The 20,406-nt window shown below is 46.6% G+C and overlaps 1 protein-coding gene across 16 annotated transcripts in view; it reads right to left on the reverse strand.

Annotated features, from left to right (window-relative positions):
• LRRFIP1 (LRR binding FLII interacting protein 1) overlaps positions 1-3,796 on the reverse strand; it is a 122,688-nt gene extending 118,892 nt beyond the window's left edge. For all 16 annotated transcript variants that reach the window (XM_066627877.1, XM_066627789.1, XM_066627703.1 and 13 more), the window contains exon 1: positions 3,595-3,796. In XM_066627877.1, coding sequence (XP_066483974.1) covers positions 3,595-3,702 — 108 coding nt within the window. In that variant the 5' untranslated portion in view covers positions 3,703-3,796. The remainder of the gene's footprint in view (positions 1-3,594) is intronic.
• Between the last annotated feature and the right edge of the window lie 16,610 nt (positions 3,797-20,406).

Raw genomic sequence — 20,406 nt, forward strand, 5'->3', positions numbered from 1 at the left:
ATAGAAAGGCAGGGCATAAATATGTTAGGTAAATACAATTATTTCTAGCTAAATTTGTTTAGGATCAAGATAGGGTCAACTTCAGACACCAATTTCTCATGTTGACATCAGTGACATCAGGATCAGATCTAAGGACTAAGAAATTTAAAGATCCTGTGTCTTGGAAATTTAATTGATTCTGAAAGAGTAACATCTGAGGCTGTGTTCACTTGTTACACTGTAGTGGCATATCTGACTTTTCTCCATCCCACAGCCAGGTTTCGGAACAATGCATTCGTCACTGCCTTACCACAGCTACTATTACACTTGCTCAGGATATCTGGAAATTGAAAACTTGTGCTCTCTCAAGGGAGTAACAGGCATAACCACAATAAAAAGAGAGAGAAATTTATAACTGTGCCTCATAAATTGACCACTTGTTACATGACATTATGGGGTCATAAAAGGACATGATTTTTCTGTGGTAAAGAGCTTACACACTATCTCACTCAAATCTGCTCACTATCACATAAATAATGACTACTTTCAGATATAAATACTAAAACATTAGCATTATGAACACAAGCAGCCTCAAGTCATATACTTTCTCCTCCCCTCCCTCTGTGCACAAGGGGAGGACATTTCCATTTTTTTGGTTTTATCTCACTTATGACAGCATCTGAACCCAGCAAACTGTGATTTGCATGAATCACAGTTTAATTGCAAACCAGAATCCCAAGAGCCGATTTGATCCTAGCTCATAATGGCAAACTATGGTTTGCCACAAGTCACATTCCTCCCCTCCTATAAGAGGGGATTCAAAGCTATTTATAACACCAAATTGTCATTTGGTGTTGCTTCTGAATGCAACCAGTGTCTCCCAAGTCTAATTTATATATAATGTCCTAATTAAAAGCAAATCTCCACTGCTTTTTATTCTTGACTCTTTAAAGGCAGTGTTACATAGCTGCAGTGTGCTTTGCAATACTGTACCATTATAAGATTCACAATATCAAATTGGATTAAATCTGAGGATCCCTCCATCCAAAATTGAAGAATACTAGAATGTTTTAAACTTTTTCTTGCAATAATGTTACTACCTGGAACAGACTGATATGGATATACAGTCCCCCTGTCCTGTATCTGCAGGCTTGGTTTCCAAGATTTCTGTTACCCATGGTTCACAAATCCCCACCCCGTCGTGCTCATGACTTATCTGTTGTTGTTTTGTTTGCCCTCCTGTTGCTGTCTCCTATGCTTGCTTCACAGAGGAAACTAGAAATTGCGCAAGAGACGCAATTTCCCTCAGTCTGAGCCTTGCAGAGCCTCTGGGAGGCTCAGATAACATGACCACACGTGGTCATCAATTATGCGATCCCAGCATAAGCTGGAAAGTTGCAAAGTGGCACCTGTATAGGATTTGCCACTATCTGTGGTTTTGGGAGTACATGGCAATAGGAATGTATCCCCTGAAGATACAGAGAGAGAACTGTATTTACAGCATCAAGATATTTATATGGATATTTATTTGTGTGTCATTAAAAAACAAACACTAATCAAATAGCGTTTGTTTCTCTTTACAGTACTATGAATATCTTTTTTGCAAAGAAGCACTACGTTTCCCACATTAACTCTTAACAGTTCATTAAATAAAACAATTTAATGATTACTAAAGACTTTCAGACATATCTTTCTGCAATAAAAAGTACCCTATCAAGTATTTGCTGCTATTTAGATATGCAAATATAGTACAAGTATGCTATTACAACCAGCTCCATTGAGAAAGCAAACCGCTAAGCTTTCAACAATACAAAAAGTGAGAATACAACTATTCTCAAGTCAGCTATGCAACTTGACCAGATTACGCTTAATCTATTAAATTTGTTCAGAAGCTGCTTTAGTTTCTGTGGTTTTTAACTGCATATACTCAACACGTTTTATTCAAGGAACACATTGTGAACTGAAAAGTTTTTCTTTTAACTGATGAAATTCATATTCCTCAAAACTGTTATAAGTAGCCTGAACCTAAGCTGAAGAAGACTCTCCAAGAGAAAGCTAGAGAATATAGAATACAAGAGAGAGACTTTACAAGGGACTACTTTCTTGGCCTGTATGTCACACAGTGCTAGAACTTGAGAGATACAGTAACAGAAAGGAGATGCACAAATCAGGCTGGCCAGTAAACACAGTATGGACATTTGTTGCTAGGACAAGGGCTTTACCATCTTTGGGAAACAGGTCAGAGAGGGCGGTTCTCTTTCCCACAGCAACAACAGTACTTATGACACAATGGGGGGGGGGAGACTGATTAGAGGAAGTATGATCAGGGATTGCGCACAGTACATAAATGGTGTTGAGGGCTGGATGTTCTAGTGTTTCACTTTTTAAAAAAAGAACAAAAATCTCTCGCTAACATAGACAGTTTGCTTTCTTTCTCTCCTGCCTCCTACAGTTTCCAACCGGCCAAGATAACACACACACACACACACCAATCTGGACTGCTCCTGCATTTTAACAGAGGTTCAATTTATAAAAATTATTTCATGATGAATCTTTTCATAGCATGGAGCTGAACTTTATCACCTGGTACCTGCCACATGCCAAACTGCTCTGAAAGACCTCAACAGCCAAAAGCCAGCAAATAGACTTCATGAGGGGTTGCACAGCAGTGACATTAATGTGCTTTATAGAAGTCTGAAGCTGCAATTGGATACTGTGCACAGTTACCAAGCAGTAGGTGCAGTCACCAGCAGGAAGTCCTACTGAACTCAATGGGACACGCTTCTGGGGGGGAGGGGCATGCATGGGGTAGTGCTGTCAGTCTCTGAGGAGTGAGGGCCCAATGCTATACAGTTTTCCAGTGCCGGCTCAGATAACATGACCACACGTGGTCATCAACGCAGCTGTGCCAATGGGGTGTGCACTGCATGCTGTGGTGGGCGGGCAGGCAGGCACAGAGGCCTCCTCAAGGTAAGGGGGAACACCTGTTCCTTGACCTCAGGGCTGTACTGCAGCTGCACCGGTGCTGGAAAGTTGGCCAGTTTCCCTTTAGTGCACCTTCTGTGACCCGCTAGCAATGCATAGAAGACAGCAATGTATAGAGGCAGGCAGGCAGAGAGGAAGGGCAGAGCTGCACGCAGGCCGGCCAGAGGCAGCGGGGCCCAAGCACCTGCCACGCGAGACGAAGTCACCTAGCTAGCTGGGGAGGATGCCCTCCACTGCCCACCACCTGCACGTGCCCCAGCACACGCCGGCGCGCCAGAACCCCTCGCGCTCCCCCCATTCATTCCAGAGGGGAGGGCTGGGCGTGCGCGCGCTCCCAGCCCCAGAGTCCGTTAGGCAGCCTGCGCGTCGGGCACGGGACTTTCTAAGGCTGGCGGGACCCGCGCGCTGACTCCGCCCGGAAGTCGATGCACAGCAGCGAGGCGGGGGGGGGGTTGCGGGGGCGGGGCACTTGACAGCAGCGAGGGGGGGACGCGAGGCGGCACCTCCACAGCGTGACCGTTGCCGCCCCCTCGGGAGAGCGGCCCCCCCGCCTCGCTAGGAGAGGCGGGTGGGCTGCTGAGGTGCTGAACGAGGGAGACGCAGCGCCCCACCCACCGCCGCCCGCCTCACCTCGCGAGCGATCTGGTTGAGGGCGTCGTCTTCAGCGGTGGGCCTGTCCCGGTTGGGCAGCCTCTTCCGCCCGGCGGGCCCCTGTTGCTGTGTCCCCACCAGCTCCATCACGGACCCCCACGCAAGTCTCGCCGCTGTCGCTCGCAGGCTGCTCCGGCGTGAAGAGCAGAGACCGGGGAGCCCACTGCGCCTGCGCGGCCGGGGCTGGAGCGGAGGAGAGGGGGAGAGCCGGGAGGGGCGGGGACGGAGCTCCGCAAGGGGCGGGGCAAGAGGAGGGGAAGCGTCACATTGCAGGGAGGACGGAAAGGGGCTCGCCCCAGCTCTCCTCAAGGGACTTCGATTCGGGCTGCAGTCCCAGCCACGCTTTCCTGGGAGGAGGCCCCATTGGCTCTCATGAGACTTACTTCCAAGTAGACATGAATAGGATTGGGCTGTCAGGGTCCACGCTTTCCTGAGAGTAAGCTCCACTGACTATACTGGGACTTCTTAGACATGCATAGCAGGCACTTCTCTATGACAGCGTTTGTTTCATGAATTACACGTCTTAAATGGAGTGTCTCAGCCTGTAACTACAGTGATTTGTTTTAGAACAGGCATGCCAAGGTCGAAAAATGTGCAATAAGTGCTGTGCCGCTTCATACTGATTTTGAAACAACACCACAGAGTACTTCGTTAAAGACTTCACATTTATAACTTTTAATAGAGAGAAGGAAAACTCTGATTCCAAACCTTCACTGCCTTGTGGCTACATCCAGTTGTGGAAAAGGCTTCAGGAGTCAACCTTGAGGCAAAATCAGGAGCCGGAGTCCCTGAGGCAGTTCATGGCTGAGCACAGTCACGTTCTGGCAACTCCTGCGACGCCATTGGAACCAACCGTATTGGCCTCTGCCTTTCCATTGGACCATTTCAGCAACGTGGAGAGGGGGGATTTGCTGCATGGGTAACAGCCTATCCTCCATACCTTCTTTTACCCAGGCTTCGCGCACTGGAGAGGACACTCCAACTTCGCCATATGGCGTCGGCACAACACGGGAAGCAGCAGTTACCGGTTATAAGTCTTCGCTCGATTGGCATAGGGCGTGACGCCAGGGGCTGCTTCCGACGGTGGGAGAGATCATTGCATCTCATTGGGCAGCTTCCACCTTTCAGAGCGCGATACCATAGTCTTTCGAGACTGAAGGTTGCCAACAACAAAGATAGATAGATAGATAGATAGATAGATAGATAGATAGATAGATAGATAGATAGATAGATAGATAGATAGATAGATAGAAAGTTGGTTGCATACATCATGATAGTAAACCCAGAACCACAAAAGCTTGTGCAGTAATAGATCTGTTAAGCTTTCCTCTTTCTGCTGTCACAAGACTTGTGTTTTTGTTTTTTTGCATCAGACTAGCAAAGCTAGGCTTTTAATACACAACAAATGGTATGCATAAAATGAGAAAAAACAAACTTATTCTCAGCAACAAGATGTTTTTGTTTCATATTACACCAGCCAGACTCAATTCTGTTCATTGAAAAGAAACAGGATAGTTTCCAGTCTGTAGGAAAAGTGGAATAGCTTTCGTCTCCCAGTGACTGACCACTGCACTCACCTTGAACTCAGTCCATCTTGTTTTCTTACCTATAAAAAAGATGATAAAAACAAACAACTTAGAAGTTGTAATTCCCTGTATGCAGAATAACACTGAACACTAAGGCTGCAGTCCTAACCACACTTTCCTGAGAGTAAGCCCCATTGAACAAAATGGGACTTACTTCTGAGTAGACCTGGTTAGGATTGTACCCTAAACCAGGATTCTCCAAACCCTGACCCCAGGGACAGATGCGGCCGTGGCAAGCCTCTCTCTAACCCGCTGCCAGCCTCTTGTCCCCTGAAAGTTTTTGGCTCACTTGACCGAACATGATTGGAGCTGTGCTCTGGTTGCATCTGAAGGGTATTCTAAGGGCCAGAGAGCCCATTCATTCATTTATTCACTCATCTAAGTTCCATCTGTAATTTATTTATATAAATTTTATATTTAAATTTTTTTCTGGCCCTCTACACCATGCCAGATATTTGATGCGGCCCTCTGGCCAAAAAGTTTGGAGACCCTTGCCCTAAATCATTTTCTGTGAATGGTAGGGGCCTGTGCCATTCATAGTGTATGCAGGGGGAGGTAACATCACATCCCTTCCTTTGCCCTCCCCTGTCAAAGCTCTTCAACTACCTGACAGGTCAAAAATGGCTAAGATGGGAAAGAGGCTAATCAAGGCAATACCAAGGAGGGAAATAGGGTCATGTTTATACATGCACTACCATGTATGCATGAAAGCACACTTCCATGTACACAGATGCACACACATTCACAGGCTTGCATATACTTCCATAGAAGTGTAGCTAGCAGAGGGCGGGCTGCCCAGGGTGCCATCCTTGGGGGGGGTGACACCACTAGTGACCAAAATTGTGGAAATAGTGGAGTAATATCATGTTATATATCATTCAATGTGGAATTTCATGCAGAATATAATTAAACAAACCACACTTAAATATCTGTGTTCTATCAAAAGCTATAGCCAAATAACCAGAAAAGAAAAACACAACTGCCTTATGTCACAAAAAGTGGATTTCTTTAACTCAAAACTGACCAATGAGTCTGAGTGTTCCAAGAGCTAACAAGATGTTATGACACAGCATGGAACCAATCAGATGTTACTATGAGTCAGCTCCCTTTTTCATGTATCAGAGCTAATGATCAAACTCCTGTTCAGTTGTTTAAGTGTCAAGTATCACCACTTTGGTTACTGATTAGTTGGGTAACCTGTACTGCTCCATGGTAAAACAAATAAAGTTAATGGGGGGATACCATGAGTTACCAGACCGGGTGTCACCAACTGTAGTGATGCCAATGGTGGAAAGATTGGGTTTTGTTGCACACTGGCTTAGATGACTTTTAAAGTGGATTCTAAACATTCATGGTGGACCATAGTCTATCAGTGGTAATTAACCATGATAGCTAAACTGAACATCCAGATACAGGGACAGTATGTCACTGACTACTATGTGCAGGGGAGCAATAGTAGAGGAGGACATCCATTGCTTGTGGGGAAATATTCACTGCATTTATTTTCTGGTCATTATTACTATTCATTGCATATCATACCTATTACTATCTCTCAGTCTCACCTACCACATAGGGTTGTTGGGAGTTCAAAAGGGGAGGAAACATGTACACCACACAGTTCCTTAGAAGAAGGGTTGTATAAAAATGTGAAAAAATATAAATTAATTTTGTCATGGGTTGACAAAAATATATGGGCCCCAGACATCAAATGATATAGCTCTGCCATTGCATAGAGGGTCCTGGTAGGACAGTAGAAATAAGGAGGAGGAGAAAGAACAAATGAGAGAATAAAGAGAGGAGAAGGAAGCAAAGGCCTTTCTGTGAATAAACAGAAGTATATTTAGATACTTCATCTATCTCCAGACCAGATACAAAAATCCCCAAATTCACACACCTGCAAATCCTTACACACACACACAGGGGAAGTGTAGCAGAAAGTCAGACATTCTTTGTTCCCCCATTACTTTTTTTATCAAGTCTGTGTGAGATATTGTACCAATCCACTGAGTTCTGAAGCACTGTGCAAGACCCTGGCTGTCAAGGTGCAGTATTTCAAGCCCTCATGAGGACTGGTAGAGATGTCACTACCAAACACCTCTGTGGCAGCAGCGGGCAGCTACAGCCAGGCTGGAGCAGGAGAAACCGAATAGAAGCAGAAGAGACAGAAGATATCAGGAGCCTGAGCTGAGCTACTAGGAAAGGAGATGGAAAGGGGCTCAAGGAGGATAAACTAGGACAACAAGCTGGAAGAAGGTGGAGGAGAGAAGATAGAGGCAAGAGAACAAAAAGGGATGAAAAGACAAGGGCACGGAAGTAGGTGGAACAGGGGGAAAGACCAAGAAAACTCCCTTCGAGAGCAAGGAGGCACTTTCAGTAAGTTCCAGCAGGAGTTGGGGACTGCCTCTCCCCCCCCCCCCCCCGTGGCCACATCAAATTGTTGCCAAGCCTAACTGAAGATACTCTTGGAGATCTCTCCCACAACATGACAAAATTCATTAATGGCCCAATCCTATTCAGATGCCTTGCCAACAGCACACTGATGCCAGTGCAATGCTTACTAGGGAGATAAAGTGGGATATAAGTTTGTAAATAAAATAAAATTACCACCATGTCCTAAACCATCCAGGCTGGCACAGCCCTTCCCAGTAAAGGCAACATCACCCATGGAAACCTGGACACTGCTTGTCATCAATGGAGCAATGTCCTGACATCACTGAATCATCAGCATGATGCTGGAGCATCATTACTGCAACATCCAAACAATACTTTTTTTCAGTAGAGAATTATAGCTTCTTTGGAAGAGGGCTTCATGGGAAACAAATACACAAGTTTCTCCATAACAAGGATTTGGGTCTATCTGGGGGCATTTGCCAGCTTGAAGGAACCCTTATGCCAGGGAAGGAATGGAGACAAGTCACAAGCGGAACCTTAACAGCATTCATAGAAAGCAGGTGCTAATTGCTCAGTGCTCAAACATGGGATTCAGGCAAGATGGGCTTAAGCCCAACCAAGGGGCTGGCCTTAACCAGCAAGGCACTCAACTTCTGCATGATTGGCCAAAAATATCCATGGCAGGGAAAAAAGAGAAGGAGCAGCCAAGTCTGCAGCCCACACCAGCTAGTCCTCAGAATTACTCTCTAATCGCCCAACTATTAGAAACAAGAAACAGCCACGGGCTACCTTATCTGGTATTTAACACTTGCATTACCACAAACAGGGACACCTGGCTAGGATGCTGTAGCGTATGGACCTATCAGAGGGAGAACTGCATGGGCCAATCACTAGGCTGGCATGTGACATAGGGTGCCTATTGCAATAGCCTGACCATCTTGCCACACATGCCCAGCCCTTTGCATCATCACAGGCATGTGCCAGTGTGCCCTCTTTGTCCCCCTACCACTGTCTTCCATGTACTATTGCAGCAGAGAACAGGTGGCTCATGACAATGGAAGAGTGTGTCCCCACCTTGGAGCACAAGGAGTCAGGGAATCACCCTGCTGATCCTGAGACCAGAGGCCCCTCCCCCCTGCTGAGTTCCCTTCCCCCTTGAGGCCTGCTAAGGTAAAAACAAATAGGCTGGGAAGAAGGAATTCCCATATGCTAACAAAGCAACAAGTGTGATCAGCCAAAGCTATTATTGAACTTCTTACCAGTGATACAGGAGAGACAGCTGTACCATGGCAAGTTATCCAACAGGCAGCCAAGTAACAGGTGTGATGTCTGGCCACATCAGTTGGTTCACTGTCTGCCATGGAATTTCCAAAGCCACAGGGGCCTGTGTGGAAGGAGTAGGCCAGCAATCTCAACAAGTAGCTGCTGGAGTCACACTGATGAGTGCAGGTCAGCTGGCAGGCCAAAGAGTTTCCTTGGGGTCTAAGTTGGTGGCTGTCTGGTGTCTTTGCCTGTGGGATAGCTGCCTGAGGGGAGCAAGGAGAAACACAGAGGGGGTGAGAGGGACTGGACAACAGCATCAGTCATACGTGTTCTCTGCATTGAGGGACACTTTTTTTTTGTTTTATCGAAGTACTACCAGAATGTACATGCTGTCCTGCCCTGTATTGGGGTGTGTGTGAAAGCATGGTGGTTTGGAACATGACCTGGAGGTGGCTGCTGTGGAACATGACTGTTCCACCCCCTGTGGCAATGCTGCAGTCCTGAAAAACAAAGGGATTCTGATGAGTGTTTGGCAAGCAGAGCCAATAGCTGGGGTCTGTGGTATTCATCAAAGGAGAGCAGTCACTCCCATCTCTTAGCTGTTGCAAACAGAAGGAATGGTTAGGCAACACAGTTCATAGCAGAGGCACATGTGATAATCCTGAGGGACCAGAAGGGGGGGGTAGAGATGTGAAACAGAGATGCAGTAACAACCTTTTCTTACCTGCATGGGGTACATTGTCCTTCCCCTGTTGGGGTGGTGCAGTAGAGGTTTCAGTTGACTTAGGGTTAAGTGCCTTCCTTGGGCAGAATACTTCTAAGACATGTGTTAAATATGTATGGCAAGATATTTGGTTGTGAGGGACAAGAGGTCATTTGTGCAAAATGCTTCCTATGTGTGCCAAGTGCCCTTTCACCATGGTTCCCATCATCAAAGTTTCCTTTGAGAGGCCAGAAAGGAATAGCCTCAAGCCCTGCATAGTGTCTCTGGAGCTGTAGTCTGCTTGATAGGGGCTATTACTAGTGTGGGTGTACTGTGACTAGCTGCCAGGTGTAGACTGTGGGAAGCAGCTGTCCTGTGTGATGGCACCTGGGGCTTAATGGCACCTGTAGCTGTGTGATGTGGTGACGCAGCAATGTGACCCCCTGCATCATCATGTCGCCCCATGCCATGTCACCCCATTTGGAAGGGTGGGCCGGCCCAAATGCAGGCAACGAATGCAACACACACACTCTGCAGAGAAACACCCTCTCTGCATAGTGTTGCCATAGTGTGCCATAGATGGGGGGGGGGAGGTGTTCTGCCACTGTGTAAGTCTGCATCTGGTGCCCCCCTTCAAGTAACACCAAGGGCAAATCCCCCACCTTGCCACACCCTGGGTATACCCCTAGTGGGAAGGGCAATGGGTAGTGGGAGATGGGATTTTCTGGTGTTTTTCCCTTCCCAATTATTCCTTATTGGTTACTTCTTCCTACTCCAGCTAAGTTACTGCTGTAGCATTTTTCCAGAATGAGGATGTGTCTGTCATCTGAAAGACCCTTAAGATATAACATACATCAACCACTCCTCATCCTACCCTTGTCATATCTGTGTTTCCTCCTTATTTTGGCCTCTCCACTGGCAAAGTTGCGCCAAGCTACATTTTCCCCCCAGCAATGTGCTAGCACAGGGGTGCTCAATAGGTGGATTGCGATCTACCGGTAGATCATGAGGCAAAATGAGTAGATCGCGGAGTGCCGACCCCCCCTTCAGGTGCCTCTGGGAGGAAACGCCAGGAGTAAGGCCCATTGTACTCAATGGGGCTTACTCCCAGGTAAGTGTGGCTAGGATTGCAGCCTCACAGCCTAATCCTAGGCATGTCTACTCAGGAGTAAGTCCTGTTATACTCAGTGGGGCTCAAGGTACACCAACATACATTGTACACATAAATGTTCTATGTTATGATGGTGCGAACATTGTAAAAAAAAACTCTGGTAGATCTCCGGGCCTTGCTGGGTTTCAAAGTAGCTCTCGAGCCAAAAAAGTGTGAGCACCCCTGTGCTAGCATCTATGATTCATCTATGAGTGGCTGGACTTCTATGACTGTGCCAGCATGGAGAAACACTGGCATGATGTATTTGGCTGTTAGACAAGGACACCTTGTTAAAATCTCCAGCATTGCTTTCATTTGTCAGCCGGAGATTAATGCTGATTCCTAGAGGATTCCAGGCCAATCCTGGAGGGTTGGCAAACCTAACTTCTCATTGAAAGTTCATCTGACATTTGAGTGGGTTTTGCCTACCACCATCCCCAAGGGTAGTTCTTCACTTTTCCCTACTGGAGTCCACAACAGCCATTTTCTAATATCAAACAGAGCAACATTGTGTACTCAGGCACTCTATTTTGAGTATTTCTGAACACATTGTATTGAGTCTGACCGTTGATGCATCTCTAGCTCAAGATTTAGTGGCTGGCAGTGGCTCTCCAAAGTTTTAGACAGGAATTTTTTCCAGCCCTACATGGAAACACTAAGAACCAAATCTGGAAGTCTCTGAACGCAAAGTGCCCTATCATTGACCTGCAGCCCCATCTTGTGGTGGTGATACAGCCTGTTCACTGCTCCTGAGGACCTCAGTGACAGATCACATGCACACTCTGCACCTCCAGGCTCTGCACTGCACACTCTGCACCTCCAGGCTGCTCTGCAACATCCAGGTCCTCCCCCCCCCCCCCGTGCTTCCCAGACCACCATCAGATTTCACTAATACTGGAATGTTTTGCATATCTTTTGGGATTATCCTCTTACCATTCTGAACAAGTGTCCTGATTCAACACTTATAATTCTCTCAGTACAAAAACAAATTGATTGTTTAGGTGCACATTAAATATATAGCTGATATTTCATGTAAATATTTTCAGATAAAAACATTTTCAGTTTTTAGCATATTTAATTTTTTTTTTCATATTTCTTTCCCCTCTTTGGTTTTGCCTCCATAAAAGGTTTGGATGTTGAAATCCAAAAATATCTCTGATCAGAAACAAAATGTTTGTTTTAACTTTGCACTAAGAAAATATTTGCCTCTATTGCAGAAACACTAAATAGCTTGGCACGGTCAGATGTCTACTTAGAAAAAGTTCATGGGATTAGAATGCCAGAGTCATGCCAGGTCATGAATAAGGTTCGTTGACAGAACTCTGGATGAAATATATTGGTTTATTACAGAAAGCTCTGGGGAATGTTTAAGGTCAAGCTGGGTCTGTCCAAGAGGGGATGGGCTTCACTTGAACTGAGAAGAAACTACGCTGCTGAAGTGTAACACTAACGAGGAAGCAGAGCAGCTTTTAAACTGATCTCTGGGGGAAAGCCAACAGGAGCTAAGGGGCATCCTGTTTGGGACCATTTATCCCTATGGGACAAGGGTAGAGATGTACTAGAGCAGTGTTTCTCAAACGATGGGTTGGGACCCACTAGGTGGGTCCCAAGCCAATTTCAGTGGGTCCCCATTCATTTAAATATCTTATTTTAATATATTAGACTTGAGGCTGCTATGGTATGTAACTACATTTTGGGAAATGTTACAGATCTGTACCTTTAACAGGCTACTAAGTATATACTTTTAACAATGATAGTCAATGGGATTTACTCTTGTGTAAGTATGGGCAGGATTGCAGCCTAGGATTGTTGCTATCTTGTTGATGATATAAAATGTTATATATGTGCTATCTTGTTGATGATATAAAATGTTGCTATCTTGTTGATGATATAAAATGTTGCTGCTTGATGATGTCACTTCCGGTCATGACATCACTTCTGGTGGGTCCTGACAGATTCTCATTCTAAAATGTAGGTCCCAGTGCTACATGTGTGAGAACCACTGTACTAGAGTATCCAGGCAGAGACACAGGAGCCATAGTAAAATAGGAGAAAGGCAGAAGCCAGGGCAACCATCAATTCCCACAGACAGACAAAGCACAGTACAGCATTCTAACATCCCTCTAAAAAGAAGTGGTGTCTCTTTTTGCTGGACGTGTCTCTCTCATGGGCAGATTTGCATGTGGCCCATGTGAAACAACTGGTATTTGATGAATGGCATTTTTGAGCCTCCTTTTATACAGCTTCATGAGAAAAAAATAGCCGATGCTGAGATGTGACATCATCCAGGTGCATGACCTTGGCTTAGCGCCCAGAACCTCTCCTGTTAAGTTTAAGAACCTCTCCTGAAAGTTTGCAGGGTTGGGCAAACTTTCAACTTTAGGGATCCTGGACCTTTAACAATTGTATAAAAGAGGGACTTTCAGCAAGTGTAGCGAGTGCATTTCACTGATGACAAGCTAAACCTGCTGAACTCTCTCCTACACAATTGTTAAAGGTCCAAGATCCCTAAAGCTGAAAGTTTGCCCACACCTGTCATAAGACAAGAGAAGCATCCTTACTAACAGGTGCAAAACTAATGAATTGTGAAAGACTGGACTGACCATTGGGAAGAACTTGGACAGACTACCAACTTCTCAACATACATAGGCCTTCCACCACTCTTCCATGGAATTGCTGTGGGTGAAATTACCAAACCCAAGAAGTTTAATAGGGGACATGTTATCATCCTCTGGATCAAAAATCTGAAGGAGACCTTGATATGAGGAAACAAGTCACTGAGGTATCCATGACACACACTACTGTGATAGCAGAGAACTTCAATTATCCTAACATTGACTGGCAGTCATGAAAAAGAAACTGGATTTCTTGATAAGCTAAATGACTGTTCTGGTTAACTCCAGCTAGTCCTGGAGTTAACCAGAGGTCAGATGACTGTTGATTCACTGGCGTCGCTAGGGGGTGCGGGGGGGGGGGTGTGTGCAGGCCACACCAGGTGATGCGCGGGAGGGGGGTGACATGCCAACTTCACAGCTTCAGGAGCTACCCTGTCATGCCATACACCGTTGGATGTGGAATGGCCAGCGGAGTGCGGTGCAAAGCACAGAATTGAAATAGCTCCTTTCGTTCAAAAGTTATGGCCAAAAACCCAGAAGGAAAAAATGCATGGAGCCCTATGGAAAGTGAAAGTGAGCAGTATTGTGTGTTTACTCGTGAGTAGGCGTACTTGCCATAGTCAGTCGTAAAGGGCAGACTGAGAGGAATCCAACGACTCCTGAATGTCCCGATCCAATGAATGCAGCCTCCAAAAAAACACCAGCTGCAAGTCTGAGTCTGAGCCCAAACGAAGCCACGTGGCTGCATTTACTTGCAAGTAGTCTGTTGGAAAGGGCAGTTGAGAGGACTCCAAGGAGGTCAGAATGGTCCTGATCCAATGAATGCAGCCACAAAAAACACAAAAGGGAGGTCCCTCCCTCCCAGCTGCAGTCTATTGAGCCCAATGGAAAGCCAAGCAGCCTCAACTTGTGTGCCCCCCCAGTAGGCAGACGTGCCTTGGCTGGATCAGATGGAGCTGGAGATGCTCCAGAAGGCAACCTCCCCCCCCCCTAAAAAGGACAAAAATGAGGCTTGAGCTGGTAAGGGAAAAGTTTTCTATTTTGCACTTTCAAAGCCAGGAGGGTCTTTATCTTGATCTGCCTGAAATGGAAGAACTTTAAACTGGGCACTGGGAGGGCTGGAAATCTCACTGATTCTTTTGGGGGGGCTGTTATTGCAGGCAGACTACAGAGTGAGCCCCATTGACCACTATGGAACTTACTTCTGAGTAGACATGCATAGGCTTGAGTTCACAGGCTGCAATTCTACCCACACTTTCCTGAGAGTAAGCCCCATTGACCACAATAGGACTTACTTCTGAGTAGATCCACTTGGTGGAACAGGACTGGCTCCCCCTTATTTAATTATTTATTTTATTTTAATTTAATTATTTATAATTATTTATTTTAATTTGCTTGATGATGTCACTTCTGGCCATGACATCACTTCCAATGAGTCCTGGACAGATTGTCATGCTAAAAGTTTGAGAACTGCTGCAATAAGTTGTTAGTAAGTTGACATGGGTGGGTGTGTGTGAGACTCTACAAGTTTTTAAAATCACTAAAATCAGAGCTTGGAGGAATAATCCCATCATGTTCATATAAATCAATGCGTAATTTCATGCAGAATGCAGTGAAAAACCACATTGAAATATCTGTGTTCTAACAAAAGGTACAGCCAAAAAAACAGTGGAGGCAGGGTGATGGTACATCACCACGCCCACCACCTGGGGCGTTGCCCTGCCCAATACATGGGGTGATGCACAGGCCTCCCGCACCGGGTGACATGAGTCCTAGTGATGCCACTGTGTGGATTTTATATTGTGTGTTACTCAGGACCTGGTTAGGGATGCAAGTGTTACAGAATCACTGGGGGGAACAAGAACCCTGCTGCAATCTGTTTCTTTGTTCATGTCGGGTGAGGGGGAATATCAAGCAAAATTCACACAATAACACTTAATGTCCAAAGTGCAGCCTTCTCAAAAATTAGGAGACTAGTTCGAAAGAAACTGAAAGGGAAAGTTGAAAAGGGTCAAATCTCTCCATAGTGCATGGAGGCTACTTAAAACAGCAATAATGGAGGCCCAGCTGGAGTGCATACTATGAAGGGCTCTACTAAGTTCAGGAGAGTGCAAGCATGGCTATTGAACTAGTCCTTGGCAGGGTTCTTTTTATGTTTATACAAGCTCTGGAAAACCATGTAAACCATTTCTGTCATTCAGGAAGATACCTGGCTGATGAAGCAATTCATAATTCAGGAGGGATTATATGTCAGAACCATTAGTTATCTGATTTTTTTTTTTGTAAACCACTTTGTGAACTTTTTGTTGAAAAGAGGTATATAAATACTGTTTATTATTTTTATTATTATTTTTATTATTATTTGCTCTGGTAGTGCCTTCATCTTTCTAACTTGAGAAAGAATCTGCTGGCTTTTTTTTCTCTCTCCATGAAGCTATACTAGTTTATTCTTATTCCCTTTGATGTTTTCTGACTTGTGTCTATGTCAATCCCTCTTCAATTTTCTCCGCAGATTGGTACTAGAGGGCCTGTTCTAAGGATAGTTCAATAGGTTTCATCTATGTTTCCAAGCTCAGCATTTTCATTTATCTCCTGATAGCAGCGGACCTCCCCAGCTCCACGCCTGGGGCAAAGGTCTGCGATGGCGCCCCCGCCCCTTCCCCCACATAAATCCACCCCCCTCTCCTGAGGTTCACTGAGCCTCATACAACCTCCACCTGTGTGGGAGAAACCTCTGTGAGGTTCCCAACGCTTTAAACTGTGCTTCTGGGAAACCAGAAGCAGTTTCTGCCCCCATTGGGAGCCTCAGAGAGGCTTCCGTGGGATCCTAGCACCTCATGTCTGGGGCTTTTGCCTCATCGGACCTTATGGTAGGTCAGCAACTGTCTCCTGACTAGATTCAGGAGGGATTATATGTCAGAACCCAGAATGAGGCTGTGTTGGCAGACCGAGAGGGATGGTATAACAAGTGTGCAGATCCCACTGTACCAGTGTTGTCTTTTCTTCAAGTGAAGGTGTTACTAGCCCTTTGTTATGCAGTGGATATAGTGCTGGGCCTATCTATAGAAGATCCATCACATTTCAAATCCTTGCTGGCCATAAAGCTTCCTGGATGGACTCAACATTTCCCTATGATTTTTCAATTTAACCTTCCTCAGAGAATTGATGGGAGGCTAAAGTGCACACCTGAAGCATTATGGAAGCTGCTTGCTTCCTTAGAATAAGAGTAGGAAATCTTATGGCCCAACTGTATTTAACTTCTGCACCAATGTTGTGTGGACCCTGCCGCTGGTGCAGCTTCCATCATATGCGAAGGGAATAAGAGTGCTGTATCCTATGCTGACCTTGTTCAGCTATGCAGAGTACACACAAAGGCCTTAAAAGCTAGAAAGGGCCAGCTCACTAGCTAGAGCTGTGCCAGAATAGCAAGCAACATGCAGGAGAAGTTTAAAAACTGGACTGCACATCTGTAGCAACAGAGGCATACCTACCTAACAACCGCCGTAGCAACTGTTGCCAGGCACCAACAAAGGCACAACCCACTGCTGGAAGAGCCCTACAGTCCATACCTATAGGCCCAGCAACCACACCATAGCCTGGCAATACCCCTGCTGCACTCAGAAACATAGCCCTGAGCACATATGTATACAGACAGCCCAGTATACAGAAATTGGCAGCCCAATCCAGCCCCATATCCAGCCCCATATACAAGGCACTCTGTACATCATCCAATTGTCACAGGGAAGCTGGCATACAGAGCAGCCACATTTGACACCTGCACCCTCGCAGATGCCAATGCCTGACCCTCAGGTGGCTCTCCAACCACAATGCACAGGAGGCAGTTGTTCTCCCCCATGAGCTCATTCTGCTGCTGGAGAAGGGCAACAACATCCATGAAGGCCTGCTCCTGCCACACGGGAACTTCATGGACACCAGAAACATTTCCTCCTGCTGTGCCACTCAGTCCAGAGCTCAGAGGAGCTGGGCCTAGCCCACATGCCGAGCATCAGTGGCCTGCTGCCCAACTTCAATCCATGCCTGCTCAACCCATAGGTTGAGCATAGGTTGAGCATGTGGCCCATAGGTAGGCCACATCTACAGACAACTGCTGAACAGGATGCGGCCCCTGTACATGGGGCTGCTGGGTGCACCATGTAGTCACCAGCAACCACCTGGGCTGGCTTGGTAGCTGATATGTTGGACAGCACTAGGACTGGCCCCTCAGCTGGCACTAGGAGTAGCTCCTTGATGGGCACCTGGAGTGGCTCTTCAGCTGTGGAAGCTGGAGCATGGCCAGCTTCATGGTGAACAAGGGCATGTCCAGCCAGCCTTGGAAGTGTTCCATGAGGGGGCTGGGTTCCCTTCCTCCTCCCCCTTGCTGGACCTGTGGATGGGATAGGCATGGGGTCCAAGAGAACAGGGTCCACCCCCACCCCACCACCAGAGATGCTCACTATTGCCCACTGCATGCAGTGGCAGAGCCAGGCTGGCTGCTCAGCTGAACCCTGGCTGGGGGAGGGAGCCCACATGGGCACTGCAGGAGGCCATGGAGGGCCCAAAAGACTCTGTACCACTGAGGGGCTTCACTATTGTGCAATATACTGCAATATACACAATGCAGAGTTGGCTAGATGGGATCCACAGCTGCCTCCCAGCTAGTAGCCACCCAAAAGCCCCAAATGCATCCACCAACTTGTTGATACCCAGGATCAGGTCCTAACGGAGAAGGGCCTGAGAGGCTCTTGCCCATCCTTCTGGCAAGGATAAAGGATGGCACTATGACACTGCCATCTCATAGTCCACCCCAGTGGCCAAAGCTACTGTCACAGCCTTCCAGAGTGAACACTGACATTCAGGTCAATGTGCCTGTGGCACACCTTTCCTGAATGGGCATGTCTGTTGTAGGTCGACAGTCTCTGCAATGGTAGTAAACAATGAGGAATGCTGCTTCATGTAAGCCATGCTATGACCCCAGCCAAGGGCCAGCTCAGGGTTTCCAGCTGCTTGGTTGTACAGCTGAGCCAGTTCAACCCACGTGCAGCACAAGAGGGCTGGGCTTCCTCCCCCACAATAGCAGGAACAGGGGGTCAGCAGCTGCAGCATTAGCAGCTGGAAGATGCTGGGCAGCTCTGGAATGGCCACTGGAGGCCACCATAAGAGCATACCCAGAGAACCTGACACCCCAAGAAACAGAGCTGCAAATGCCCTTGGAATCCCAACGCCAGAAGGGTGTGGCCTGAACATTGGGCTGGGGTTTTGAGGTGCCATCCATCCCATATTAGAGAGCTCTGACCAGTGGATGCATCCAGCAGATTGCCATGGAGCAGCAGGAGCCTGCAGGAGTACAATTATTTTGTATTTACTTCCCCAGTAATCTCCAGTGGGTCTCTTTGGACATATGCCATCTATTTAGTGGTGTATGTCTGAGGAGGGAAAAGGTGTGGGGAGGTTTAAAATGGAGGGTGTAAGATCCCTTGTGTACAATTACTGCCAGACCCATCCCTCCTGCCTCCTCCCCACCCCGCTTCATCCCCCCTTATCCAGAAACGCTCCCAGTCCTCCCACTTCCTCCCTGCCCACAGGCTGCCCCCACCGTTGACTGTACTGGTGCTGGGGCTCCACAGAAGCTGAAGCTGCATGGACGGCATCACTGGTGCCATTCGCTGTTTCCTGCAGTGGTCTGATCTCATGTTGTATAGCGTCACATCTTGCAACACTGTCGGAGGCACTGTTGCTCACCTGCACTGACAGAACACCAGTTCCAGCAGTGCAGCCTGATGATTTGTGAACTTTTTTTGTTGGAAAGCGATATATAAATATTCATAATAATGATGATGATGGCGGTGGTAGTGGTGGTGTTCGGATTGGGCTGTGAGACTATTTTGAATTTTAATCCTACTTGCTGTTTTTTGAATGCCACTTGATGGCAGCATTGCTGCATTTTGGTCCAATGAAGAATCGAGTTCATTTTTGAACTCTGTATACACTAATACTGCAGAAGGATTTCATCCACTATGTGCCATTTGTACGTAGAAGCTGTAAAGAGGAGGTTCACTGCAGACTCTTTCAGTGAAGAAGCTTTCTGCATTCTGATAAAGCCTGCTTTCCTGCCTAACTTCCTCCTTGACACATCTATTTTGGGGGAAAAAACCACTTTATTATTGAATGCTACCGAAGTGCCCATCAACGTGACAGGCAGTGCATGTATGTAAGGAAGACTTGTAAATTGCAAGGATCTCCACTGGACCACAAGGTGTCTCTGTCTGCACACAGGGACACATTGGAGAATTCCTGTCACTTAGACCTGGCTCACCAGCGTTAGTTTTGCCCTCACCATAACAGTAATGCAGAATTAAAATTTTATCCACAGTAGTGGATGGCAACCATTCATTTACATAGGAGAAAGAGATGGAGTGCACTTGGGGACACCATTGCATGTGATGCTTTTGAAAGGCACACAAGGAAGGGTAATAATTGCAATGTTTCTAGGAGGCACGATGGCTTTTCGATCCTTTGGATTTCTTGCACAATTGCAAATATTTCTTCATAACTTTTGGTTTGCTCCCTCTTTCTAGTTAACAGTTTAGAACTTCTTCTATCAACATGGACATCACCAGGGCCGGCCTTAAGGCAATTTGACCAATTTGGCCAATGGGCCTGGAGGGGCCCTGCAGTGGGGCAGCGAGCAGAGTGCTTGCAGCCACAACTGACACCTCACTCTGTAGTCAATGTTCCAGCAAAGCCCTCTACTGGGGCCCCATAGTGCTCAGGTGTGTCTCACACACTTGCGAGAATACTCACACTACCCCCCACCAAACAGTTTGGATGTGCCTTTCTCAGGACTGCCTCGTGTTGAATGAAGAGTTACCTGATCTGCCTCTATTTTACATTACTGATCAGTTAGGAATGTAAATTTGGCTGCTTTGGTGGCAATGAGAAAAGAGCAAACAGAGTCTCTTGGCCTTTACCTTCCTGGACAGATAGGAAGGTAAGAGAGCAGTCTCACTGTGCCCTCATCCTTCAGCCTGCTGACAACACTGAGGAAGGAGCCATCTCCTTTCCTACCCTCTGATGATTCGACCT

This window comes from Tiliqua scincoides, chromosome 1, assembly GCF_035046505.1.
Source record: "Tiliqua scincoides isolate rTilSci1 chromosome 1, rTilSci1.hap2, whole genome shotgun sequence".
In the NCBI taxonomy this organism is placed as follows: Eukaryota; Metazoa; Chordata; class Lepidosauria; order Squamata; family Scincidae; genus Tiliqua; species Tiliqua scincoides.